Raw genomic sequence first — 27,691 nt, forward strand, 5'->3', positions numbered from 1 at the left:
ATAACTCGTTCGTTATTAACTCAAAATCGGTTTTTACTTTGTTGACGTTGTTCTTAACACTGCCTTGAAAATATATTTGTTATATGGTAATGAAATAGGCTACGCATTAAAAATGCATTTCCTGAAAAATCAGTATTTTCGACTTAGTGAGATTTGGTAACGAGCTCTTCAACTATGTTCTAGTGTTGTTTCCATCATCGGCACAATACTGCGGTTTGTCCGTGCCTGAGGATGTGCCTTGCAAGGGTTAGGGATCGTGCCGTCAACGGAAATAACGTTGAAAGTAGCAAGGGATGAAATGGACAAGTCTTAACTACTCTAACCTAAGTTGCCAGTAGGGAACAAGAGAATATAAACAACTGAGATGTTTGCTGAAACGTTTATTCTATTAATAAATATGTTAGTTACAATTTTAATCTCTTGCTTTAAAGAGTTGTACGGAGCATAAGATAAAGGATATTAGCAATAAATTATCGTTGAGAGCCAGGTCGAAGACAGTCGCAAATCATTTCTGACAGTTCAATGGCAGCGGTACTTTTTTATACATATGCGTCTGCTTTCTGCTGAAGTCAGGATTAGCTCCCTTTTCAATGTTGTTAGCCCATCTTCTTGCTACTTCGCTATCTGCAATGCAGTGGAAGGGGATCTTCTTGTGCACATCATCCTGAGCACTGCAATCTGACTTGCACTTGGGGAGAGGCTGCTGAGAGAAACAGATCTGTCCGCTTTCCTTGATAACCTTCACCTTGTGGTCGGTGCAACCCGGTTGGCCTTTGTTCCAACTTTGCTTGGAGGGCTTGCCACTTCCAGTTCCGCCTTGTTCATTGCTCTCGCTGGACGATGAACTGGAGCTTTCACTGGAACTGGAGCTGGAGCTGGAACTGGAACTGGAGCTGGAGCTGGAACTATCGCCATCGTCATAGGCTCCTGCTTCGTGCTCGTTGATCACATCACCGAGCATTACCTTCACCTCATAACATGGTGCGCTCTTTGCTTCCTCGTAGAATTCCTTTGCTGGTCCAGAACACGACTGCTGTGCCAGGGCGTAGCTTGCAGTAAACAATTCAGGTTCCCTTAACACACAGTTCCATGGTGTAATGAAATCTGTTGCGGGCTCTCCGGTGAATGTTCCACAAAGACCTCGGACTTCACTACGGTGGGAATTATTGGCCACCACCTTCAATCGCTGACCGTCGAAGGTGACCTCCAGGCCATAATCCGGAAGATTGGCGTATAATGCACCGCTGGGTAGGACGGTAGCTTGTACCAAGTTTGTTCCATCCTGACCATCGACTTTCGTGAGATTGTTTTGCGACACGCGCGATGGACGCCCGTTCACTTGCAGAGTAGCAGAAGAGCTTTCCTTCGAATAACTGTCTTCGAATTCACTGCTTGAGCTTGAGGATGAGGGTGATAGGAACAAAGTATCATCACCCACGACTATCTTGACTTCCTGAAAACGAAAAGTATTTGATTTTATTAAAGCAGTAAAATAGCAACAATAACACATGGCATAGCATCTGTGAGACACTGCTAAGCAGAACTTCCGGCCAGAAAAGCAGGTCCACTAACGTGTCAGTTAATCTACAGGCAAAGATATCCCATCCGACCACGCCAGTGTTCGTTCTTGTAACCCTGAGAACAGAGTATTGGTTTATGTAACTTAATAGAAGACGTCATACCCTCTGGTTGTTGGGCGTGTCTCTGATGAGGATTGTTGCGTTGTTTCCTTGTGCGTTGTGTTCTGAATCCGGTTCAGCACTGCCATGAGGAGCAGTAGCTATCGCGACATGCCAGCATTTACCAAGCTCAATGGGGTAGGTCTTGTTATCAAAAGTATTGGCACGTGTTGCATCAATGACACAGGTGGCTAAAGAGAAATAACAAAAGTAATTAATAATGGGTGATGATTATTTTCAGCTATTTAATGATTTGTTCAAAAATTACTCACGTTCGTTCTGAGCTGCGAGGACCTTTCGTGCAATTCGCTGAGTGGCTGATATCTGAGGATGGACGACAACTAGAGGCCTCACGTAAGGGCCGACGCGTACGTTGTTGAATTCAGCTGCCAGTGAAGGTGTCTGGATTGAAATATTGACGGACCTGAGATTAGGAGCGAAACTAGCGTTCAGGTAAGCAATGCCGCTTGGTGCATTCGGACTCACTACATTCTCATCCAAGTAAGCGTATCCCAGTTGACGGATTAAACTGTAAGCCTTGTATGTGTAGTTTTGTGCGGGAGCAGAAAGCTTCTGGAAACGTGCAGAGCAATTGTATTGGTCAATATAATTCGCTCTGACGGTCACATTGCGGCAGGCGGGCAGCCAGTAGTTGTTTTTCGACATCTGGTTCTCACAAAGCTTGGCAAGTGGCTGTTCTTGGAGAAAATGTCGCCGATCATCACTTTGTTGCAGGTAACACTAAAAGAAAAGAAGGTCTATTAGTACCTTCAACGGCTGATTATGATACAGGTGAGTTTGAATTGTCTCTGGTAACATACCTTAGCATTGATCTCTGCTCCAGAGCTGCACTTTTCGCCGAAGTTCAACTGAGCGTTAATTGAAGAAGATGGATCTGCCCACAAGGCTTTCTTGAAGTTGTTCAGAGGCACTGACGCCCATTTTCCGGATACATCCAAGCAAATCTGGAATGAGAATGCAACGTTATGTACCGACGTTCAAATTTGTAAATGCGATTTTCACTGGCTTAGAGTTCTATTTGTACTGACCTGGCCACGTTGGCTCTGGGAGGAAGAATGTGCAGGTTTCTGGCTTGCAAATAATAGGAATCGATTTTTACTATCGACAGGGCTGTCGGCATAAGCTGCAGTTGCTATGTACTGAGCCCTACTTTCACCGTTGAATTGGACGGATACATCCACAACAGCAGCAGAAGCACCTGCAACATTGATCCCGATTGTAGAATGTCCTTATTTTCCAAAATGAATTGAGTTGGATTAATATTGTATTACGCGCTCGTGTGTGGTTGGCTTCTGAATGTTTTCTGTCTAATTGTAGTGGTAAAGTAGTAATTGTTGAAAAGTGGTTAAGTTTGAGTGTTTGTGATTCATTTATTTCTATTAATTTCGGTGTTTGATGGTAGTAACTAAGATTAGTGATATTTATCTAAGTGTTGCATTGAGTAGTTAGGTTAGGTTTACTTTATTTCGTATAGGGATTGTGAGAAATAGGAACTAATTTTCGATACTTTTTTTGTCTTCAATATCTATATTTTAGTTGCTGGGATACACATAAAGGCAGTTTATTGTACGGGGTTTTACCTTCAACACTTTCTACATTTTGCATTCGTGTAAGTACCGTACTAGACAAGATACATCGTATATGGCCTAAATTCCTCCTATGTGGAATAAACAGCTTTTTTTAAATAATCAAAAAGTTGCGGTAGAAAGAAAATTATAGAAAATATGAGGTGTTCGTTTGAGAAGATTGTTGACGGCCGTTCATTATTAGTAATTATTGCTGTTCTTCCATTTCAAGTATTCCGTTGCTAGAATACAGCTCATTGGTATAATTCGGCAGTTATTGTTCAAGTATTCGCATAGTTATTGAGAATTGAGAATTCCCACTTATTTAGTTCTTACGTAAGTTCTTTGTATTGGAATTACTTACATTTAGATAGTAACATGCTTGCTATATTGATCTTTCAGCTTAACGTAACGGCAGATATCATTTCTATGTTATTACGTATTCCTGTGAAGAAGAGACCAGGAAGGCTGAGGGACGTAGGTACAACGACCGTACATGTAAGCAGGCATTAATAAAATTGAGCGAAAAATAGTGAGTTTGAGGGAGTTAATTATGCTTTTAGCGAAAAACAGACACGAAGGTAGTTCTCATTCAGGGTACAGTATGAAGGCAAGATGGAGGGAGAAGCTGTGGAAGACAGATGTGTTAATGCTTTAAGGGGAGTGAAAATAAGAGATCATGGTTTTCAGGGACTGGGTTTAGGAAATGTATCGGCGACGAATCGGTGTAAGTCACTGCAAGTAGAACAGCAGAATGAGATGGTGAACAGGAAAGTGTTACAGAGCAGCGGCAAGGCAAGACGAAACGGAAACGTGGAGTAGAGGGCAGGAGGACGGAGTTGGAACAGGGTCGTGAGAGGAAGTAGGTCCTTTAAGGAGAGTTAAGGGAGATCAGCAGAGTAAGGGATCTAATGCAGAGTGTGGGGTTGAGGCTCAGGTCATGGGCGATTCTAATGATAGACAGGTGGAGAAAATAAATAAATGGAGGAAAGGGAAACAGGGCAGTTTAATCACGTTAACGCAGATGTTGAGGAAAGGGAAGGAGGAGGGTAAGGAAAAGGTGATGATTTCCCACGTTGGTATAAACAACGTAAGGAAAACCACGATTAGGTACCAACATAGTTGAAGATATGTGGGATCTGATTACGACAGCAGGAGAGGAGTTTAAAGGAGCGGAGGATATTATCAGTGGGATAGTATGAAGAAGGGATAATGACTGGGGGAGAGGGGTGATCTGGGACTAAATGAGAAAATGGAGTGGGTAAGTGGGAAATTGGGACTGAGATTTGCAGATTCTAATTGGCGCGATATTAAGATCTACGCTCAGATGGCCTTCATTTGCACCCCAATGATAAGCATAATTTAGAGGGTTTGTTTTGAAGGGTTATAGAGAAATACTTTCAGGGAAACAGGCAGGACTAGGGAGCGGTGATGAGAATATAGTGAAGTTGATGTAAATTTTTCTGTATTAAACTCTAAATGTTTTGTAAAGAAACGTGTAGAAAAGTTACTTATTAGATATATATTTACTAGATAATTAGAGGATTGTGTTGTACGTAAGCTCTGGGAGGAGCATTCTTTCTGATTATATGATACATGTTTGTGATATTACTACTGGATTGAGAGAACGCTCTTCAGGTTTCGGGATGTTATTCCACTAATGCCAAAACTTGTAGGATTCCAGCATGATATAGCAGATATCTTGGATTCAGGAGGTCAAAGCAAATGTTCTAAGGCATTTTAAAGGATATATCTTGCTTAACTACGGACGAAAATGAGAAATTATGGACTAGACAAAGGAGTGTATGAGTGTGTGGCTAAATTTCAAGAGACAGGGTGAGTTGACCGTGCGGTTAGGGACACGCATTTCTAGCCTTGCGTACGGGAGATAGTGGATTCGAACCCCGATGTCGGCAGCCCAGAAGATCGTTTTCTGCGGTTCAACATTTTCAAAACGACCAAATGCTGGGGCTGTAGCTTAGTTAAAGCCACGGACGCTTCCTTTCCTCTCCTATTCCTTTCCTATCCCATCGTCACCATAACGCATGTCTGTGCCGGCGCGACGTAAAGAGGACAGAATCCAGGTAATCAGAGTAGGTGAAGTGTAACGATCAGGAGGGCAATATTCGTGGATCTTGTATTTTTGAACGATGTGAGTTAAAACTAAGACAGATGACGTTTTATTGTATACACTATATGATTGTGAGGCCTCGGCACTTTGCGAAATGGACAGCACACGATGGAACGGTGCTTAGCGGGATGTAAGGTCTGGTTGCATGTTTTACGAAGATGGAAATTATTCTCATTTGTAATTGTTCAGTTGACGGTGTGTTTGAACCTCGTGGGGATCACCGTAAGCACCTTGGTGTTAATGTGAGGAATCTTCATTTCGGCTACCGTATTAACGGCGATGCTAAGAATGGTTACACATCACTTCAGATGTTTGTGAGAGTACTGGTTGGTGTTAGTAAATATTTATAGGAGATGGCGTATATGTGTCTGGTAAGACCGTAATTAGAATGTGGTAGCAGATTACTTGATACGAGAAGGGGAAGTATCCAGAAATTCCACTCGTTGATTTGAGACAAAAGGATACTGTTACGAAAATGTTTGGGAAGACTTGGATGTAAGCAGACGAGTTCCTCGACTATGGGGAACGTTTCACGCTATCAGTGGGGGAAATGACCCTGAGTGGAGGCTTTAGAGGTAGGGTATATCATAATATGAATATATAGTTGGAATTCAGGAGGACAAATTTGTGCAAATATTTATTTATAGAATTAGTAAATGGAATACCTAGGAAAATGTGTGATAAAACTTCCAAGTACTTTGAAATAATTTTAGAAAATCTAGATAAGCAAATGACTATGGATCTGCCACTTAAGCAACAGTCCTAAATGCAGATCATAATAACTGATTGATTGATTAATAGATAGATAGATAGATAGATAGATAGATAGATAGATAGATAGATAGATAGATAGATTGATTGATTGATTGATTGATTGATTGATTGATTGATTGATTGATTGATTGATTGATTGATTGATTGATTGATTGATTGATTGATTGATATAACTGAAAATGAAGGCTTACTCTTAATTCCTGCTGCGACTCTGTTAAGGAACTGCTGCTGACGTCTGCTGCTGTCTGGAGAGGTGGAGCTTGGCTGTGCAGCATTGCTACTTGCTGAATCATTCGCATCGCTCTCACTAGCGGATTCATTAGATTCCTCTTCATCACCTTCCTCGTTGTCATCTAGTGCGTAAATACACGAGCATTTTCATTTAGAAAGATTACAATTGATTGTTGAAATATTTTGATGCATTCGACTAAATCTTAAGTATGATAAGCACCTAAGAATTCATGACGGACTAGTTATCAAGGCTGGAGACGAAACAAGGCTACGAAATTTTCCTAATTACTTACCATATGAAGCTGTTAAGGTAACAGAACTTGCAGAAGATTCGCTTGGATCATATGTTAGATCGAATTGCCGATGGTAAATGTTTTTTTCTGCAAGTGGGTAATGAATCCAGGATAGAGCATCATGCTGTTTAAAGAATTCGTTGATCTTTGGCCAGTCTACAAACTCAGCTTCTGTGGTGAGGTTCAGTTTCCAAGCCAAACCGGTACTTTGTTTTCCAATTGTGTTCTGCCACTGTAATGTGAACGAATAATTACAGAATGCTTATCGTTCAATAAATATTCAATTATGTGCGAAAAAGTTTTCTCAGATTGGATGGTTACCTGTTTAGGCTCACGCACATGTATGATGTTAGTGTTCCTATCCTCAGTTACGGGTTCAAATTTCAGGATGTCATGCTGGCTAGTATATGGCACGGTACTCAGGTGGACAATCTTCTGCTCATCGTCTTTGTCGATTGGCTGGATGGTGAGGCGCCAGTCATTATTTTTCAAATCGATGTCAGTCTTAGCACGAATGGGAAGCTGTATTTGGATATTTCTTTCAACGCCGGCAATATATCTCTTGCTATTGAAGGGCAACATAATGCTCATCTTGCTGCTCGTCTTTGAAGCATACCTGTGAAGAAATATTGGAAATGTAGTATTCTTCACGGTCAAAACAACATTTCGAACGCTGTTCACCAAGAATGACAATAAATTACACCACAATATACATTATTCATATCCCTAGTTAATCTCATTCATTGTTTATGCTTTTGGAGTATGTATTAGGTTAATATGCTTTATACGTTTTTATAATACGGCAACACGCTTTCCAATGTGACACTGAATTTCGTGCAGGTGAAGAAAAATGATACTGATACTTAGAGTAGCATACAAAGTGACCTCTTACACCATGTTTACGTCGGCAGTGGCATTGATAGCACGCAGGGAAGGCCACTGACCAGACGATTTCCTGGAGATGTCGGGATGCACTCGAAGATTTGCCTCACCACCAATCTGGAGCAGTGTTGGATTTTTTATACTTATTTCATTGACCAAACCAATAGGATTGGGGAATGCTATGGTCAGTGTGTGAGTGTTGTAAAATTTAGTAAAGTTGAAACTCTTTCCTGAACGCAAAGCTGCAACAGCATTCTGAAACACTGTAAAATTAAGAAGGGAAAGATTAGTCTTCTTACTGGTTGTCACTTTTCTTTCATTCTTTCTTTGAAATAATAAATTATCCCCCACTATTCACAAATGTAAAGGAAATTTAAGACCTTCTAAGGCTTACAAGTACATATTATGAATAACATCTCCAATTGTATTCAATGTTGATGAGGTCCCATTCGGAAAAATATAATACATAACCCCTGCTATAAATTTAAAAAGGAATATGCTGCTCAACTTCATGATATTTACACAAAGGTTTTTCTATCGGTCTCCCTCTTCTACGAAATCTCTGTAAAGATATATAAATAAACTTACTTTGAGGTATTTGATCAATTGTGTGGTTATCATAAGCGAAGAATCGCTGGGCTCCAAGGAACTGCAATTGAATATTTCCTTCCAGTTGGTCACTGTCATCAGTTTCAATGCCCAGCAAGTCGGCAATCTGTTGTGTTGACAGACCGCCGGAACTCTTTGAACTGCGTCTTCGTGAACTGCCAGATCTCCTTGAACTCCACATGGATTCTTCAGAATCCATCATATCGTAAATATATTGTATTAAGTCCTGCTTGCTCGATACCATGGCAGCAGCCTATAAACATAGAAAATATACAAGTTCATGACGTTTGCATACCAGTATATACTGCAAACACAAAAACCATGCCTCGAAAAAGCACACCTACCGTAACCTTCTGGCGTTTGAATCCTCCAAGATTGCGACGGACGTTGTAGAAGATTGCATTTGGCAGAAGAGAATCATCGCTTCCAATGTAGTTCAGAGAATCGCCATACTCCAGCTTTAGCTCGTCAAGTATATTAGACATTTGATAACTCTTCGAATAGTGTAGACTGTACAGTTTGGGGTTCAGAAGGTCGACAGCTGCCTGTGCGTTATTTGCCCTGACAAACAAAATATCATCCTTATTGCAGAAAGAGATATGTGGCTTTGCGATGTCCTTTAACACCCATTATATATAATATATTTCGAAAAAAATGTTATTTACAGACAAAAAGGCAAGTCATCTGATAATCGACCTTTGCCTAAATTATTAGCTCTACTTCATTTCACGTCACTAAATAGACAAACTGATATGCATTTCCTTTCATAATTTTATAGTACACAGAGCCGTACTCACAACTGAGCGTCGCATGGACTGTTCAATGCAGCAGCTGACTGGATGGCGGTCTTCACTGCAGAGTTCACTTGGTTACTCTGATCTTGATACGTGAACTGAGCCATTCTCTGGAGCAGGTACGCTGGAGGATTGGTCTTCATGATCTGGAACACTGCAGCACATCGTACTTGGTGCGCTTCTCCCACATTCTGGTAGATCTTGAAAAGAACTTGCCGGGCAATGTTGGGGTACACACGAGCCAATTTTCCCAGTGAGGCTACCATTAGCACTCGTTGAAAATCTGTAGTGGGGTATTTTCCTTCAAGGTAAGGCTCGTAGACATTCAGAATCTTGGGGTGGGCAATGTTTCCAAGAGCTTTAATGTAAACCTGGAGTTTGGGACTGTCGCCCTCTTGGAAGGCGTTCTTCAGTTCTCGGGAGAAATATGGAATGTATTTATTTTGTACAGCGTTGTTTTTCCTGGGGTTTAGGCGCCCAAATATGTGAGAAGGGAAGTAGTTGTGGGCAGTGTCGTTGTCTACTTGAGCCTCGCGTACTAGATTTGTGAAAGCCATAATAGCAGATGTATTCAGCATGGGCTGCATCTGGACGTACGGCTTGGTGGCCAGTTCCTGTAATGAAAGAAATGTGGTACATGTGCGCAAAAACAACTTCCAGTTATGAGGTTTCAATACATTCGAGTGCTATATTATTGGTGCATATAGGCCAACTTACGAAGAAAGCATCCATGTATTCTTCAGTTGGTACCCGGGCGCTAACAGGTAGAACAGCGACCAGTTCGGCAGCTTCTTCGGTGTGTACTTTTCCTTCTTTGATCCATTCGCGCATTGCTTGAAGAGCCGGCCCAGTTCCTGCTTGAGCCACCGCATCACGGTACGCCTTCCTGAAATTGAAAAACTCCTCAGTAATCTGTTCTCCCTCTTGCCTGCATGAATTATAATCATTAAAAGACACTGATACTCACCAGGAGGCCAAAGCAGAGGACTGAGTTCTTGAGCTTGAGGAGCTCTCTGAAGAAACGTAAAGCTTATTGGTTGCCTCTTCTAACTGCTTCAGACTTGCAATACGAATGATTCTACATAGGATGGAGAACTTAGCCAATGTATTCCGTTCAGGGAGTGTATTCGGGTCCTGAAGGTCATCGCCAATATTCTTTGCGACTTTTGTAATTACGCTGACGGTGGATACTTGGCTGGAAGCATTGACGGCATTTCCCTTATAACCAACAAAGTGAGGCAGTAGAGGAATGCTTGGAGGGAAGTCAATTGATGGGCGGGGCTGATATTCCTCCTCTGAGCTACTGCTGCTACTGCTGCTGCTGCTGCTGCTGCTGCTGCTGCTGCTGCTGCTCTCGGAACTGGCTGTCTGTTTGCGAATAGCGGAACGGCGGAAACGAGGGTGTCTCGGTGATTCAGCAGGTTTCTGTTTTCGCCAGGATTTCTTTTGAAGCTCTTGACTTTCACTGCTACTGCTGCTGCTGCTGCTGCTGCTGCTGCTGCTACTCTGAGACGTCCGTGATTGCTGCTCATCATCATCTTCGCTGCTACTGCTGCTGCTGATGCTGCTGCTACTGCTGCTGCTACTATCAGCACTATCAGCCTGCGGATTGGATTCCTGTTTCTCTCCGAATGGGTTGTTATATTCGTATACCAAATCGGTGGTTCTGGGGTTGGATGGTCCTTGAGGCGATCCAGAAGCAGAACTTACTGATGTAAGGGTTAAGTTGAGACGGTTCACTATAATTCCCTTTTGTGTTTCGAAGAGAGAAGGACTCATGATGACCTTATTCGTGATGACAGAGGACTGAATGATGTAACTGTTCAGATTTCCTTGAATTATAACTCTGGCTACTGATGATCGCTGTAACAATCAGAATAATGACACGTAACCACATTTGTGGATTATGTATAAATATCCACTTTCTCCTCATAATTTGCTGTACTTACTGAAAAAGCGTTGCCCTTCTTGTTAGAAGCTGGTTCCCATGTGCCGGGGAGCCCAGATAAACCCCAGTTGTAGGCAATGTGTTCGTCACAGTTACTGAAGTTCTTCGTCTTCACGACGTCCAGAAGCATTTTTTCATCTGCGTTTTTGGTTACAAGTGGTGCCAATTCCGGTTGGCTCTGGAGATGATGTGGTGGTAGTGGGGAAATGTCGTACGCCGTTTCGCACTCTCCAACAACTGATTTCTGTAGAAAGGTTTGAATTAGTCTCTCTACAACTTTCTGCTACAGAAAAGAAGCTAACTGTATAACACTTCAGAAACTTACTTCCATTGTCTTGAAGAATGCAGAGGCGCTGTTGGGACTCGGTTTTCTGTTAAACTTTGAGCTGATGAGGTTCCTGCCCAGGGTGTTTACTTGTAGCTGGCTGGCTATACCTTTCAGCATATTAACTTCCCATGTTGGGGTATCCTTGTTGACGGCCATCTTCTTTACCTGTGATGTGTTTAGCGTTGTGATGTTAATTAAAAATTCAGAGGGGGGATAGATAATGTTATAACATAATTATTCCGAACGGTTCTTACCACACCATCCTGAAGAGTAAGTTCGAATGGCCCTCCACTCATGGGCAACTCGTTGAAGCTCAAGTGTTGGGACTCCATATCCTGACTCCACCCTCCGGAAAGGTTGGTGTGGACTTCAGCATACTGAGGTTCCTTCACCTGTGGTACAAGACACATGTCATCTTAGAACTGACTTATGTATTCGTCATATGTAACGGAATCTTGACAACTGTCCCTTATGATATATGTTGATGACATACACAATGGTGGATATTGATTCAGGGGAATCTAATAACATTATTGGATCTAAACTCACCCTGACAGTTATCTGTGATGAGGATGTGGGCGTCACTTCGACCTCCGCCTTCATCAAAACACCGGTGTACTGATTGTCAACTTGGTGAAGGGCTGCCATCGAACGGGCCCACATCGTGTAGGTGTACTGGCGCCCGCTTTTCCAGCCTACAAACAATAAGATAATGTCTTATATATCGTCAGAATTAGTATTTGCTAACGAACAAAACTTAAAACTGGCTTATGTTTCCTTTGTAAAATGCATTTTTTAACATACAGTACATTTTATCATCCCAGAAACCAGGGGTGTATAATGCTATCGCCATACTCTTAAAAGACAACGATTTAGGACCATGAAGTTTGAAGTGCTACAACAATGGAAAAGTAACTAAGCATACTGGAGTTGCAGTGTGTGTGTGTGTGTGTGTGTGTGTGTGTGTGTGTGTGTGTGTGTGTGTGTGTGTTATTTAAGGCTCAGATCTACTAAAACTACGAAATTCAAGTACAGTATTATGGAAGATTCATACTGCATGTCTATATGTTGTATTCCAATGCGTTTGTAGTTGGCTGTTTGGTCTTGTACCTAAAGCCAATAAAGGACAGGGAAAGAGCATTTGTTGGAATTACTCACCATTGTCGTTGCCTGATGTCACTGCAACTGCAACAGAAAGTAAACAGTATTGTTAGTATAATAACACCTTCTAGGGTGAGAACAACAGGGAAGGGCTGAGAGAGCTCAGTAAGGTTAGCTTTAATTTGGTATAGGAGAACAGAAATGCGAGAAGGGTTACTCGAAGATAGTACGACAAGGTTACAAGATTTGTGATAAAATGTATTGGTAGTGAATATCAGTTATGGTTTTAATGGTCAATCACTTGGGGAAAATCCAAGGGAAAGAGGTAACCCACGTAGAGATAAAAGGAGAAGGAATATACTGGACTTGGTAACTCCACCGTTGGTCATAGTTAGGAAGTTTTGATTAATATGACAGATGTGATGGGCGTTGAATACTAGTACAATAGATAAACTCAGGAATGTGTAAATGATAAAGTATAGTTCTCATATAGATTCTGCGACCACTATTGTCGAAACTATTCAAACAACATGGTTGATTGAAGAGTAAGCTATTAATTTACGTAAAGATCCTTGGTTCAAAACCACTAGTAGTGCAATTAGAACTGAGGTGATAATGATTATTCTAATAAAAATATTTATGTCAATAATGTATGCTAGAACTATCAGGGGGTAATGTTTTTCACGTTATCAAAATGAAGCAGTTCCTTCATCTTAACCCTTCTATTGTCTATTGTTCCTGGAAACCAAAAATGGAATGGGGCAGCTCCCATTTTTAATAACAATGCTGAACAGATTACAGTTTGAAAGATTCTAGAATCTTTAATGAAAGGATAAGTTGATAATTTATATATGAGGATCGTAGGGAAGTCAGTATAGCTGAGGTAATTGCTTGCACTAGGAAGTATTTCAACGAAGCTTCAGTCGATATAATCTATGTCTGGAGAACACATGTGAGCAGAAGAACTTCGTGTTTTGACTGACTGAAATCCCTTCCCTTTCCCGGTTAGTTCTCTTATGGAAAATGTTCGTGTTAGATGATATTCTTTGTCTGTCGTCTCTGGAACGAACAACCAGGGGCGAAGCGTCAGGGGAGACGTTGTAGACAGCGTGTTTTCTTTATACTTTGTGAACGAATTATTGTCTACTTAATTACTTTTTAGAACATTGATTATTTCACCATTCCTGACATTACTGTATTCCCCGCTTTACTTATTTTCTTCTCACTACGGCAACTTTAAGGCTCCCGTCAGTTACACGAAGCAAGGAGGCGAAAGTAGACGCTGTCGGTTCTATGTATGTTCCCTTTGATTTTCAAAGCTTTCAGATAAAGCAACACTAACGCTATCTGTATGTGCTGACTACGGGAGTATGATTTTCCTATAGCGTGATTCCTCCGCGCTGTACACAGACTTACCAGGGTCCCTTCTTGCTCTCATTGTCTGGTATTTGTATTTCAGTTATAAAGGTGCTCTTATTGGCTACCAACTTAAACGTGTTTTTCAAGTAATTAATTTGAATTGACTTCATTATGAGAAACGTCTAAAAATAAAATAATAATATTCAAATACGAAGTATAGCAGTATGGCAGTTAGGTGGAAATGTAGTAAGCAGTCTGGCCTTGCTAACGACTTGGTCTTAATGGCAGATTGTGCCGAAAGGCTGCGGTCTAATATCTTGCAAATTGAAATAGGTGCAATATGTATGGCATGAAAATTTGCCTTTCGAAGACTAATTGATGTCAGTAGGTAAGAAATCTCAGAGAATTGAGTTTCTAATTGGTGATACAAAGCTGCAACAGGTAGATAATTTCAAGTATTTAGGATGTGTGTTTTCCCAGAATGGTAGCATAGTAAGTGAGAATGAATGAAGGTGCAGTAAAGGTTTTGCAGTGAGCTCGTAGTTGCGATCAACAGTATTCTCTACGAAGGAAGTCAAATTATCTTTCATCCGTCTGTTTTCAGACGAACTTTGCTTTACGGGAGCGAAAGCTGGGTGGACTCAAAATATCTTATTCACAAGTTATAAGTAACAGACATTAAAGTAGCAAGAATGATTGCTGGTACAAACCGGTGGGAACAGTGGCAGAAGGGTATTAGAAATGAGGAGATAAAGACTAAGTTAAGAATGAACTCGATCGACGAAGCTGTACTCACAAACTGGCTTCAGTGGTGGGGTCATGTGAGGCGAATGGAGGAGGATAGATTACCTAGGAGAATAATGGACTCTGTTATGGAGGGTAAGAGAAGTAGAGGGTGACCAAGACGACGATGGTTGGACACAATTTCTAACGATTTAAAGATAAGAGGTGTAGAACTAAATGAGGCCACAGCACTAGTTGCAAATAGAGGATTGTGGCGACATTTAGTAAATTCACAGAGGCTTGCCGACTGTACGCTGAAAGTTATTAACGGTCTATAATTATGATATATGTATGTATGTATGTATGTATGTATGTATGTATGTATGTATGTATGTATGTATGTATGTATGTATGTACGTCCGAAGTATAGCAAACGTATGCCTAGTAAAAGAATGATAGCATCAAGTTCTTCAAGTACATGCATATTAGTTACGGTATTATAACCCCAACAAGTATTGACTTATATTCTCAATAATTAACTCGAGAGTGTGTATAAGGAAACAACGAAATTGCATAACTTGATGCTGTATATTCCGTTAAGGTCAGTTCTTGTCAACGCGCTACGAGTGCCTTCAAACGAATTAAAACGTATTTAAGGAAGTGGATGACGAACCATAAGCTCTCTAGCTATTGAGATGGCTGACTTCAAGACGAGAATAATAGATATATTTGCTGAAATGAAGGACAGGTGGATTGAACTCATTTACAAAAGTAATTTTTAAGGAGATTTGTAGAATAATCTCCATATTTCTTATTTCTCTTGTTAAATCTACATGACAATGAAGTATATTCCTTTTTTAATTCTAAATATATGTTGTTATTTGTCAACTGCCGCTGCCTATTTGGTCTATATTAAAAATAAGAGGAGTGCACGTAGGGTTATAGGTTTTGCTTTCCGAGTCATTAATATAACATGTAACACAGAACTGTGAAAACAACATTCCATATAAATAACATGATTAATACCATTTAAAATTTAAAAAAAGTCTCTGTCTGTCCCTTTACTTAGTTCACTCTTCACCACTGCGAACAGCTTTAACAAATGCACGGATGTATTTTCGTAAACCCTTCGCTAGAAATATATGCATGACAAATTCACCTATGCAGGAAGATGTCAGCTACAGAAGAGAGCTCACTTTCTATACTAGACATAATGACCACTTGGAGTAAAGGAAGCCACTTACCTAGCAGAACCAAGAGGTAGATGGCCCTCATTCTGTTGCTGCTGTGGTATGGACCAGAGAGCTCGCAGTTATATAGCAGTAGGAGCGCTTATTCAGCTGCTCCTTGACCCGCGAGTCAGCGATGCTCCTATCGCCGTCATATCTCTTGTATTTGTTGCTGAACAGTATCGTCTTCTACGGATATCTCTTACTTCAAATAATAATAATAATAATAATAATGGAGAAGAAGAAGAAATTGCACTCCATCAGACATATAAATTAGAAAGTTAAGAGCTAGAACGAGAAATATATTCACACGTATTAATATCTGTAATATCAGTGGTCTGCTTGTGCTTGTTGGCCTGTGGTTCTCGCAGTCTGGCCGCGTCGTGGGATGGTTTATTGGCTGGGCTCGGGAACTGGGTGATTGTGCTATCCTGGATCTCACACGCACCACTCATGTCCATGTCAAAACTGAGGGTGATTGATCTAGACAAAGTAGTGGTTGGCCAAATGTCCAGAAAATAGAAATCTGTGATTTACAGTCGGTGAAGCGTTAGCTGGTCCCGTAATGAGGCAGCCAGGGCTGTATTGTTGGAATTTCATGACGATCTCCAGCCAGTTGACGATGTACTGCATAGAGTGGTAAGTAAGTTACAGGTTTGTGCTGTGAGACGGACACCAGTAACCGGGGTGGTGACGTCTTTTCACTTTCAATTTGTGTGTTGATGGGGTGATAGTGTCTACAGGGATCACTGTACGTACCTACGTGTTAACAGAAGCAAGATCTTAATTGGGGTAATCACATTAACGAAAATTATACATCCCATCGTCTTGTTATGAAGGTGTAAAGTAGGGGGTGTATAACCAGTGCACGAGACCCTCACCAGAATTACCTTATAAGAGAAGTGGAAGATCGACAAGAAAATGTTGCAAACCTTGTGCACGGCAGATAAATCTACATATTCCAAACGGTCGGCGGAACGAATAACACTTAGTGGAGCTTTTATATGTGGAAATGATCACAATATGAAGGTAATTTAGGAAAAGGGAAAATTTCATTTATAGGAAGACTTTTCTGGAAAATTTATCAAGGGAAATGGTCGATAAATTCCTCGTTTTCTGAAATTATTTTGGAAAATAGTCTATGCGAATAAATTATAGAAAATCTGCCAATTGAGCGTAATAATTTGATTGATTGATTGATTGATTGATTGATTGATTGATTGATTGATTGATTGATTGATTGATTGATTGATTGATTGATTGATTGATTGATTGATTGATTGATTGATTGATTGATTGATTGATTGATTGATTGATTGATTGATTGATTGATTGATTGATTGATTGATTGATTGATTGATTGCATACACTGCTCATCGTTATCCCCTCTATGAGTTGTCTGACGAATGTTGCAGTATTCACTATATAAGACGTGTCTCTTTGGAAAAGTGCTGAGTGATATCCTGAGAAAGGTGGTTCGTATTTCATTTCGTATCATCATCTGATGGACGTCCAGGCTTCGCTTTTCCCTCCAAGTCCGCAACGGATCCGCGCGAGGTATACAGCTGGGAAGAAGGACCTGTATCTTGCCAGGCGGCCGCACCTACTATGCTGAACGGGGCGATGTGGTGCTGGGAATGTTGGGAAAGGTAGACAATGGGAACGAAAGGAATCGCCCGTGGCCTTACGTTACGTACCATCCCGGCATTTGCTTGGAGAAGAGGTGCGAATCCACGGGAAACCACTTCGAGTGAAGAGATCCTTATGTATAGCACACCTCACAAGTGACGGAAAGCGGTAGAAGAAGTTATTAAATATTTTCTCTTGCAGGAATTTTTGAATTAGTTTCGATAGACTGAAGGACAGGACAGTATAGAAGTGCGAAGAGAACGCACAATATGGTCAAGTTGCAGTGCAGCTTAAGGGGTTCTGGCGATGTGTATCTTTCCCGTGCATTTTGTACAAACTTTATTGCACCTTTTCTCAGTTAAGTTACATATCTGGAAAAAAATATGAACCTCTGATGGTTTTCTAATGCATTGACACAGAAATTTCCACACGTTTTGCACTTTTAGAGGTGTTCTACACCCACTATGAGTTACAACACAATACTCACATTCAAGTTTCTAAACGTTTCAGGAAGTTTCCGAGAAAAGGAACACTAAATCTTTCAAAACTGCAGTCCAAGTTCCTGTGCATTCCAGAACCATAAGTTGGGTCATATGGATCGTCCTGAGAGGTTTCTTCCAGCCTTCTCTTTAGTTTCCTTCTTTTAGTTCGAGCCTGGTTTTCCACTTCCCTTAATGCTTTGTCTAGCTTGCTGTGTGGTGCAATGCCTCGCAAACAACATAATGAGAGCATTAAGCGGCACCACATAACACTCATTCTGATGTTGACTACGAACAAGTTAATACTTTTCCAGTCTATTTTCCTCTCTGACAGTTTACGGTAAACCATCCTTGTGCTTTGTTCTATTTACACCATGTATCAGATTCTGTGTTGCAGAGTCCGTGGTTCGGTGCAGTTTCAATTGAACAACGCTGCGAACAGTGATTTCTCTTAAATCGTTTGTTTCAAGCGTTTATAGGTTAAAAAAAATACATGTATTACTTGCTGTAGTACCCGGCGTTGCCCGGATAGTTTCTGAATATTTACCTTTTAAGATTTCCATTACCAGTTAGTCATGCATGAAGTGAAAGAATTCCTTTTTGACTTACAGATTGATATGTTACTATTTATTATGTAGTTTTAGAATTCTTTAGATATGTTTGATTTGAAGTTTTAGATTATTTAAATTTCGAGCAAAACTTCGTCCTTATGGAATCCCGAATCGACTGGGAAGTACTTGATCCTGTGGTAACTCTATGTATTTAGCCGTTGCACTATAGATACGATGTACAGGATTTCAACTGTCAATGAGACTGTCCCCCTCTCGCCCACCATACCCTAAGAGATAAAAAATATACGGATTGTCACCATTCATGTCAGTGACCCCGAAAATTGTAGATTCGACACTGTTTTCGATTATTTTTATATCTCACTCCCTCTTCACCCTCACCCCAAAGGGGCTGAACATGAAATTTAAAAAATTCGGAATGTCACTATTCATTTCAGCGACGACGAAAACTATGGATTCGATAATATTCTAGATTATTTTATACCACCTGCTTCGCCCCTGCCCATAAGGGTGCTAGGGGTTTCTTACCCCCACGCGGTTTGCCTCCTAATACTAATCGATAAGTGTACCAAGTTTGGTGAAATTGCTCCAGTGGTTTAGGAGGAGATGTGTCATTTACACGCCCCCACACACACCCACGCACACACATACATCCATTTTTATATATACTAAGAAGAAGAAGAAGAAGAAGAAGATACGATTTTTTTAATATAGTTTTTCGATTATTTTTATATCTCACCCTCCTCGCACCCCACTTGGACTTGACAAAATTCCGGAGTATTACTATTCATCTCGGAGACCCTGAAATCTATGGATTCGAAATTGTTTTTAATTATTTCTATATCTCACCCCCTTTCGCTCCCCACCTAAAAGGGGGCTGAACTTGGACTTTAAAAAATTCTGGAGTATTACTTTTCAACTCAGCGACCCCGAAGAATATGAATTCGACACAATTCTCGATTATTTTTATAACTACCCCCTCCTGACTCCCCACCCTTAAGGGCGCTAGGGATGGCTTGCCCCCACAGTGCTCGTCTTCCGATAGTAAGTAATACGTGTACCAAGTTTGGTTGAAATTGCTCCAGTGGTTTAGGAGGAGATGTGTCATTTACGCACAAACACACATACAACCATTTTTATATAGAGTAAGATTTTTATACTTCACCCCCTTTCCATGCCCGCCCAAAGGAGTCCTATGAGTGCCTTACACAACGGTATATTTTTTCCAGATGTTAAGTCTTATTTGTACCAATTTTGGTTGGCAGCTTTGCCCGAATGTACATACATAACCTCGCTGCTCTAGAGCTGACGTTGCCATGGTTACGGCAGTTAATTTCTTTTATCCGATTCCTAGAGCAGGGGTAGTGTGGTGCCAATATCTCCGTAACGGTTGGTTTTAGCGCCTTAAAACATGGTTTTCAAGCCCGTGGGACTTACCGAGTTTTGTTCTTTGTGTCAAGAGGGTTAAACTGAGCTTTGTCTCGTCCTTATATGACAAATGCGATATTTTGCCTATATTAATCTACTTTTTAATATCTGCCCCCGAGCCCCCCACCTCGAATAGTTTTGAAAATAAAATACAGCCCATGTTACTCAAAGGAATTGTACCTTTCTATAGGTGAAAAATGTTTAAAATCGGTTCAGTAGTTTTCAGTCTATTCGTTACAAACAAACATACAAATTTTTCCTCCTTATAATATTAGTATAGATACACCAATTTAAAGAAGACATTCCAGAGATCAATAACCGGCCAAAAAACGGAAAATGATGCATTTCATCATTTACTACCATAAATTCGAATCTAATGCGAGTATTTGAGCCACTTTCATTTTCCTGAGATATGTCCGTAAGTACAATGCCAATGGGTGATTTCGGTACACGAAAATACCTGGGAGATAAATGGACGATATGAAATCTGACAGGAATTTCTGCTCACTGGTGGGTTAACGAGCCGTTAATTCATTCTATTCACGAACACGAATTTACTTTGTGTATTTGTCGACTCCTTAACAGGGAATCAAACCCACGTCCTCCCAGGTGAAGTCTTCACCGTCCAGAATTGGCAGTTCCCAGATGAGAATCAGTTCAAAGAGGAAGGAACTGTAATGAGAATTATATGTGTAGGATGTAAGGCAGCATTCTGGAGTCCTAGTGCAAGAGGGAAATGGAGAACTCATTGTAGATCATGCGACAGGTCACTGGATGGACGGAAGGGATAATTTGAAAACCTACTGAAGATGTTATGAAATATTTCTTATAGGATTTTGAATTATAGAATTGGATGAGTTCGATGATGGTAATAGAATGACGTTCGAAGATGTGGAGGGAATGATAAACAAACTGTAGTAACATACAGCTGCAGGAATGGGTCATAGTGTGGTAGGAATCTGATTGGACAGCAACTTCTCTTCTCTACAGGCAATAGCAGTCTACGAGGAGACGATGTGTGCCATGTAACTCAAGTAAAAACCAGTTGTTTGCAGTTAGAAAGGCCGTACTACGGGACATCGAAAGGACACTGGAGGGTTGTGCGAAGGACAGAATTGCTTTAAACGCAATCAGCCTGAGGATGTGCCTTGACTCCTTGTTGAAAGTGTTAGGGATAAGAAATAGAAAGAAAGAAAATGATGGGCTGCAATTTACTTGGATTGTATTATAGTAAGTAGTCCAAAGAAGTGATGGAAGGAAACTCAAGTTGAAACATTTTGGTCAGTTGGAAGTTCGAGTGTTGACGTACGAAGGCAGCTCGCGTGGTGCACAAGGGAACGAGGAGTGAGGTATTTATCTGTTGCTTTCCTTCCTGAGCAGTACATGAACTGTCTACACAGTACACCTCATCAGAGGCACTGAGAGCACAAAACTCTCGTTCCATGGCTAAGTGGTGTTTGGTCCAAGTGGCCGTAGGTTCGATTCCCGGCTGTGTCATTGATTTGAAGATTTATTACTTAATTCCGATGGCTCGATGGGTGTGTGTGGGGTGGCAGTGGTGGTGGGGGGCCCAGGTCGCCTATAATCCTCGCACTGTAGTTCACCAACCAGTAGGCCCACACATCACTCAGTTTTTCATCTGCTCAACTATTCGAACCAGCAACAACTGGGAATAATTAATCTTTTAATCTGTGCAGTGGCCAGGCCAGCCGCGCGTCACCAAACATACTGACCAGTAAAAGAATGCCTGTGGGACATAACTCTGGCACATTGACGTCCTTAATTGTTTAGTGGGATACAAAGCTGTAATTCTTCTTCTCCTTCTGTTATTATTATTATTATTATTATTATGATTATTATTATTATGATTATTATTATTATTATTATTATTATTATTATTATTATTATTATTATTATTATTATTATTATTATTATTGAGGAAGTGGAAAGGATGGTAAATAAACCCCATTGCCATTAAGCAGCAGGAATAGATGAAATTAGACCCGAAATGGTGAAGTATCGTGGGAAGGCATGGATGAGTATATGGACTGGTGGTAAGGTACCTTTAGATTGGACAAAGGCAGTAATTGCACCTATTTATAAGCAAGGGAACAGGAAGGAATGCAACAATTATCGAGGTATCTCATTGATGGTATACCAGGCAAGCTATTCACCGGGAACTTGGAAGGGAGGGTGCGATCAGTGGTTGAGAGGAAGTCGGATGTAAATCAGTGTTGTTTCAGACCACAGAGGGGTTGTCAGTATCAGATTTTCAGTATGCGCCAGGTAATTGAAAAATGCTACGAGAGGAATAGGCAGTTGTGTTTATGTTTCGTAGATCTAGAGAAAGCGTATGACAGCGTACCGAGGAAAAATATGTTCGATAAACCGGGGAATATGGAATTAAAGGTAGATTATTAAAATGGATCAAAGGCATTTATGTTGACAATTGGGCTTCAGTGAGAATTGATGGTAGAGTGAGTTCTTGGTTCATGGTACGTACAGGGGTTAGACAAGGCTGTAATCTTTAACCTTTGTTGTTTATAGTTTACACGGACTATCTGCTGGAAGGTTTAAAGTGGCAGGGAGGGATTCAATTCGGTGGAAATATACTATAACGGTAGAAAATTGTGTCAAATCGCTGTCTAAACCTTTCGGAGTGAAGTATACACTTTAAATTTGTATCTCTCGGCTTCTTGCCAGTGAACTTCCTTTTTATTATTAATGTGGTCTACCTTTACACATTCACATTGTCTACGTGTGTGCTGAAGTACCGTATCTGGTCGGTGCTGCGCCCTAGGACCTAGCACTGTAATTTCTCGTGGCTTTCTCGCTCTACTCTCTCAGCCAATCAACTCGCGGCTTGTATGACGGGTTGGGAACGCCCTCTAGCTGGCGTGGGGAAGCTTGTGATTCCGAGTTGAACTGCTATGGAGTGTAGACGTGGTATGTGGCCTGGCAGTGTGTTGATTTGAGCCCGAGACGTGGACCCAGGCTAGGTCTACTGTTTTCTATGGCCATGTTAGCCCATCACGCTTGTGAAGTTGTCTTCGTCTCTCTTCATTCTTATTATTGGTTAATTATTTTGATTTTCGTCTAATTTCATCGAGTGGAAGGTAGCGTTCCTTTCGACCATGTGGATTCGCTGGTACATCTATGAGAATGTAAGTGTATTAATTCCTTTCTAAACTTATTGGATATTTATTTTCAACACTGATCCGACTTCAAGTGGTGTGTTTTTGAAGAAAAAAAAGGGTACTTCGTATCAAATGAGCCATACATAAACTCTGTAACGACGCCAGGTCTCTGAAGGTATAATTTCGATACACGTTTTGGTATAAGTAACTAGTCTCCTACTGGATTATTAGCGTTTCATTAAAAAAATTCTACCTTGGTTTAATGTGTACCGCTTCGAAAAACCTTCAAAATTCATTTTTTTATTTTAAATTATTATTATTGTACCGGGAGGTACACCTCAACGCCGCGCACTCAAAGCTAGCGCCTAAATGAACACCTCTATTGGTGAAACAGTGAAACTTATTCTACACCAACTTGGAACATTTATCAGAAGGTGTCACTACCTAAATATTGAGTAATTTTGTTATTGTGCAGTTTCCTAACCTGAGTGAATTTCTACTTGTTTTGTTTGACATTCATCAAAAAGTTTGGACATTCTTCCAGAGATGACACCACTAAAACTATGATCATGCACCCTAGTGTGAAGTGAAGGAAACCTGTAATTCAGAGGAAGTTTTGTATTTCTAGGATTTTTAACTAATTGATGTTCATTTATTTTTGGGTTGGCAATATTTACCTCTTCTTTCCACCAGTTTTGAATCCAACCAATCACTAATACCTTTAATTAATTTTCCACCTATCACAGGCTTCTTCTCCGATTCTGAGTGTTACTTTTGCAACCTACCAATACAATTCACAGGGCGTGTCTTGATTAATCGCGAATGATCTCCAATCTTCCATGAGGGTTTATAAACTGCGGCTTTTCTCGTTTATTGGCCGATTGAACAACGTCCATCTGAGTGTGTGCGCGCGTAGCAAGAGGCGGGCGGCCTCTTTCGTCGGCAGCTAGTACATCTACAAGGTAATGGCCACATAACATCTTTCTTTCTTGCTAACTCCGCAGTTTAACCCGAGGTAAAGGTCCGAATCATTAGCTATTTAACCTAGTTTTTCTAAAATGTAACATCTTCCGGCTAATGTAAACATTTCATAAAATCTTTAACTGTAAATCGGGGATAGAGAGTGAATTACCCTCTCGAGCTCCCCTTCATCTTGGTTTGAGGTGACTACGCTTTCTAACTGTTTTCCGACTGTAATTGGTTAATGTAATTTCTATACGAATCACCTCAGTAGTTTGGGAATAGCCCCTGTTTCTTCATCCTATAGCCCCTTAAGTTCTTTGGTGTTCATATCTAGGAGTGCAAGTTACGCCTCCATTCATTTTGTGTTTCGCGCCAGTTACTTAACTTGTTCTTTTCCGCAAAGGCAATATAGTTTGGGTATGAGATACTCCTGTTTCAAATTGTAAGTTGTGCCTTGAAAGGCCATAGATTGTGAGTTGATGTTGCCTTGAGTAGGCTTGAGAAACTGAGAGCCGGTTAACTCTTTTACAAATTTTTGTAACTGTAAAGTGTGCCTCTGGAGAGGCTAGATATTGTGATTTAGGGAGCAAGTGCTCTGGAATTAGGGGATTTCTGGCTCTCATTGAATGATACCTCTTCCTTTTGTAAAATTGTAAAACTAGGGACTTAAAGCCCAAAGAGTTAAGGTTCTGAATCTTGGATTTTTTCCTATTTTGTGTAAAGATTGCTACTTGTACCTGTAACATTGTCATAAAAGTTGTTAAGTTTGAAGTTCTGAAAATATAACCTTCAGTTTAAGTTTTAAATTCAATTTTGACATCGTAGTTAGACCCATTCACCCCGGCATATTCTTTCACCTCTGCATTCCACGGAAACCCCGCAACAAGTGGTAGCAGAGCGTGGTTGAATGAGTCTCAATTAAGCCCTTTGGACCGGTAAAACATAGTATCCGTTTCGAACTCTAAGAATTTTCTGGGACGCTGGAATTTTTTTCCAACTTTGTAAATTTTGTATCATCATGTCTGGCCCTCGCAAAGTCCTCCATCCCGGCTACTTGCGCAAGGAGGAATTAATTTATGAATTGCTAATTAGAAATGTTCAATCCGGTTGCGGCAGATACCACCAAGCTCAAGGGTTATTAGAATTACTTATTAGTATCCCAGGGGTGTAAGTGTTAGGTTGTCCTACTCAAATGTCAACCTCACCTGCACGTGGTGCACCCTGCTTTCGACTGACGAGGCTCTGGCGACCGAGCGATTCCCGGGATGAGGAGTCCCCCTCTGCTATGCCAACGGCTCCTTATAGAGGCGGATGAGCTGGCAGAGGCTGGGGCACTCTCTTGCCCTTGAGGTGGGAAACCACCTGTAAAGGCGGAAGAACCATATATGGTCAACGGCATAGAAAGTCCTCAACGGCGGACCAGGCGTAGGGCTAAAACTTCCCTGGCGGCTTGGAGACGGACGAAGGCTGCAGCAGTCTTGGAGGCTCAAGTCGTCGTAACTCTTGTGCCACTGGGGACAGGTTCCGAGTCTGTCAAGAAATGTGTGATTGTTGATGTGCAGCAGCATTCTCACACTAAAAGATGTCACGCACAGGCGTCTTCTGAAGAACTCAGCACGTACACTACAAGCCTTGCGGCGATCGGGGAGTTGTGACGGGAGCAGGATTGTGCAGTCTGGGAGCTCCTACTGACGAACCGGCACGCAGGCGACGAATGTGTGATCGGCGTTTTGCTTGAGGAAAGGCTGTAAAGCAACTCGTGTGCTGCATTCGTGACTGAGCAGGCCTTTTCAGGAACCACTCTGCTCACCCTGAATGGGGAGGGGGCTATAAAACGTGCCCAAAACATAGTCAGCCTCAACACATCCCGACTGGGAAACTGCGCCCAGAGGGTACACCATAAGCGGTCAAAACAAAATAAAGATGAATTTTGCAACCTGGAACATCTGTACTTTAATGGATAATGATACAGCTAATCGGCCAGAAAGGAGAACAGCTATCGTGTCTCATGAACTAAAAAGATTTAACATCGATATTGCAGCACTGAGTGAAACCAGAAGGCCCGATGAATGACAAATTAAAGAACAAGGAGGTGGATACACTTTCTTCTGGAAAGGTAAACGCATTCATGAGCCCCGAATTCATGTTGTTGGTTTTGCCATTGCAAATGAACTTGTCCCTCACCTTGATGAACTTCCTTCTGGATTGAATGAAAGACTCATGAGCTTACGCCTCAAACTCACCAACAATCAACGAGTTACAGTAATTAGTGCCTATGCTCCGACCCTCACGTGTGAAGAAGATAAAAAAGAAGCATTCTATTGCCAACTTGACACTCTTCTAACAAGAATACCCCAAGCTGACAAAATCATTCTCTTGGGAGACTTCAATGCACGAGTTGGTAGAGACTCAACACTATGGCCCAAAGTAATTGGAAAAGAGGGAGTAGGGAATTGCAACTCTAATGGAACCCTTCTGCTCACGAAGTGCTCAGAGCACAATATAGTTATCACCAATACCCTCTTCAGACAAAAGGACAAATTAAAAACATCATGGGAACATCCACGGTCAAAACACTGGCATCTAATTGATTTCATAATTGTACGCGCCCGAGACCAACGCGATGTATTAATCACAAAGGCTCTAACAAGTGCTGATGACTGCTGGACGGAGACAGAGGAAACTTACGAGACCTAAAATGAACACAGAACGTCTCAAAGATCATAGCACTAAAGTAAAATTTCAACAACTCCTAGGTTACAAACTGCCAGATGAATATCCTGAAAGCACTGAAGAACACTGGGAAACACTGAAGACTGCAATACTATCAGCTGTTGAAGAATCGGTAGGACACCTTAGGGTCAAACACCAAGACTGGTTTGATGAAAATGACCAAGAAATACAGACTCTAATAGACGAAAAGAGAGCAGCACACCAAGCTTGGCAGATCAATCCTAGTTCACTCTCTAAGAAACGAGAATATCAAGAAGCGAATGCAGATCTTCAGAGGAAAACCCTTTTTCTGAAAAACAGTTGGTGGACGATGAAATCTCAAGAAATGCAACATCTAGTCGAAATTAACAACACTAGAGCTCTTTTCAGCATGATATAAACCGTATATGGCCCAACAGCTCAAGGATTAAACTCTCTTAAATCTAGGGATGGTTCTCCTCTTCTAAAAGATTGTAAATCCATTAATGCACGATATAAAGAACATTTCCATGGACTGCTGAACAAGGATCCAGAGATCAACATAGTAGAAATCCTGAAAATTCCACAAAAACCTACAAAATCTCACCTTGGCAAAGTACCCTCCTTACAAGAAGTTGAAAATGCTATTCAACTGCTCAAAAATAATAAAGCTGCCGGATCAGATGGAATTCCTGCTGAATTTTTCAAGGAAGGTGGACGAATTCTTGCTGAATATACACTAATGCTCATAATCAAAATATGGAACACTGAAACAATTACCTCCTGATCTCAGAGATGCTCTGACAGTTACGATCTTCAAGAAAGGAGACAGAACTGACTGTGGTAACTACCGTGGAATTACCATTCTGTCTATTGCTGGGAAAATACTCGCTCGAATTCTATCCAACCGCCTGATACCTCTCGCTGAAGACTGCTTACCTGAAACTCAGTATGGATTTCGACCCAATCGCAGCACAACAGATATGATTTTCTGCGCTAGACAAATGCAGGAGAAATGCAAAGAACAACATCTACCTCTGTACATGGCATTCATAGATCTTGTCAAAGCTTTGATTCGGTTAAAAGAGATGCCCTGTGGAAGATCCTAGCAAGAATAGGCTGTCCTCA

The 27,691-nt window shown here is 41.1% G+C and overlaps 1 protein-coding gene across 1 annotated transcript; it reads right to left on the reverse strand.

The window, feature by feature from the left end:
• Positions 1 to 365: 365 nt before the first annotated feature.
• Positions 366 to 15,794, reverse strand: LOC136863888 (vitellogenin-1-like). The gene is made up of 20 exons (XM_067140283.2): positions 15,683 to 15,794; positions 12,414 to 12,440; positions 11,805 to 11,950; positions 11,510 to 11,647; positions 11,253 to 11,420; positions 10,929 to 11,171; positions 9,947 to 10,842; positions 9,697 to 9,865; positions 8,983 to 9,593; positions 8,530 to 8,746; positions 8,165 to 8,438; positions 7,587 to 7,839; positions 7,016 to 7,310; positions 6,695 to 6,926; positions 6,362 to 6,523; positions 2,729 to 2,898; positions 2,501 to 2,644; positions 1,952 to 2,420; positions 1,683 to 1,870; positions 366 to 1,453 (listed from the first exon to the last, which is right to left on the reverse strand). The coding sequence occupies exons 1-20, from the start codon at positions 15,711 to 15,713 to the stop codon at positions 506 to 508; spliced, it is 5,781 nt and encodes a 1,926-aa protein (XP_066996384.2). The 5' UTR covers positions 15,714 to 15,794; the 3' UTR covers positions 366 to 505.
• Positions 15,795 to 27,691: the final 11,897 nt, after the last annotated feature.

The sequence above is a fragment of the Anabrus simplex genome, chromosome 2, assembly GCF_040414725.1.
Source record: "Anabrus simplex isolate iqAnaSimp1 chromosome 2, ASM4041472v1, whole genome shotgun sequence".
Lineage (NCBI taxonomy): Eukaryota > Metazoa > Arthropoda > Insecta > Orthoptera > Tettigoniidae > Anabrus > Anabrus simplex.

Excerpts from the sequence above, each read along its gene's own strand:
- LOC136863888 (XM_067140283.2), bottom strand. The coding sequence starts at position 15,713 with ATGAGGGCCATCTACCTCTTGGTTCTGCTAG. Across the intron at positions 7,840-8,164 it reads AATTGATCAAATACCTCAAA|TGTTTCAGAATGCTGTTGCA; the intron begins GTAAGTTTATTT and ends TTAATTTTACAG. Across the intron at positions 1,454-1,682 it reads ACACGCCCAACAACCAGAGG|GAAGTCAAGATAGTCGTGGG; the intron begins GTATGACGTCTT and ends TTTCGTTTTCAG.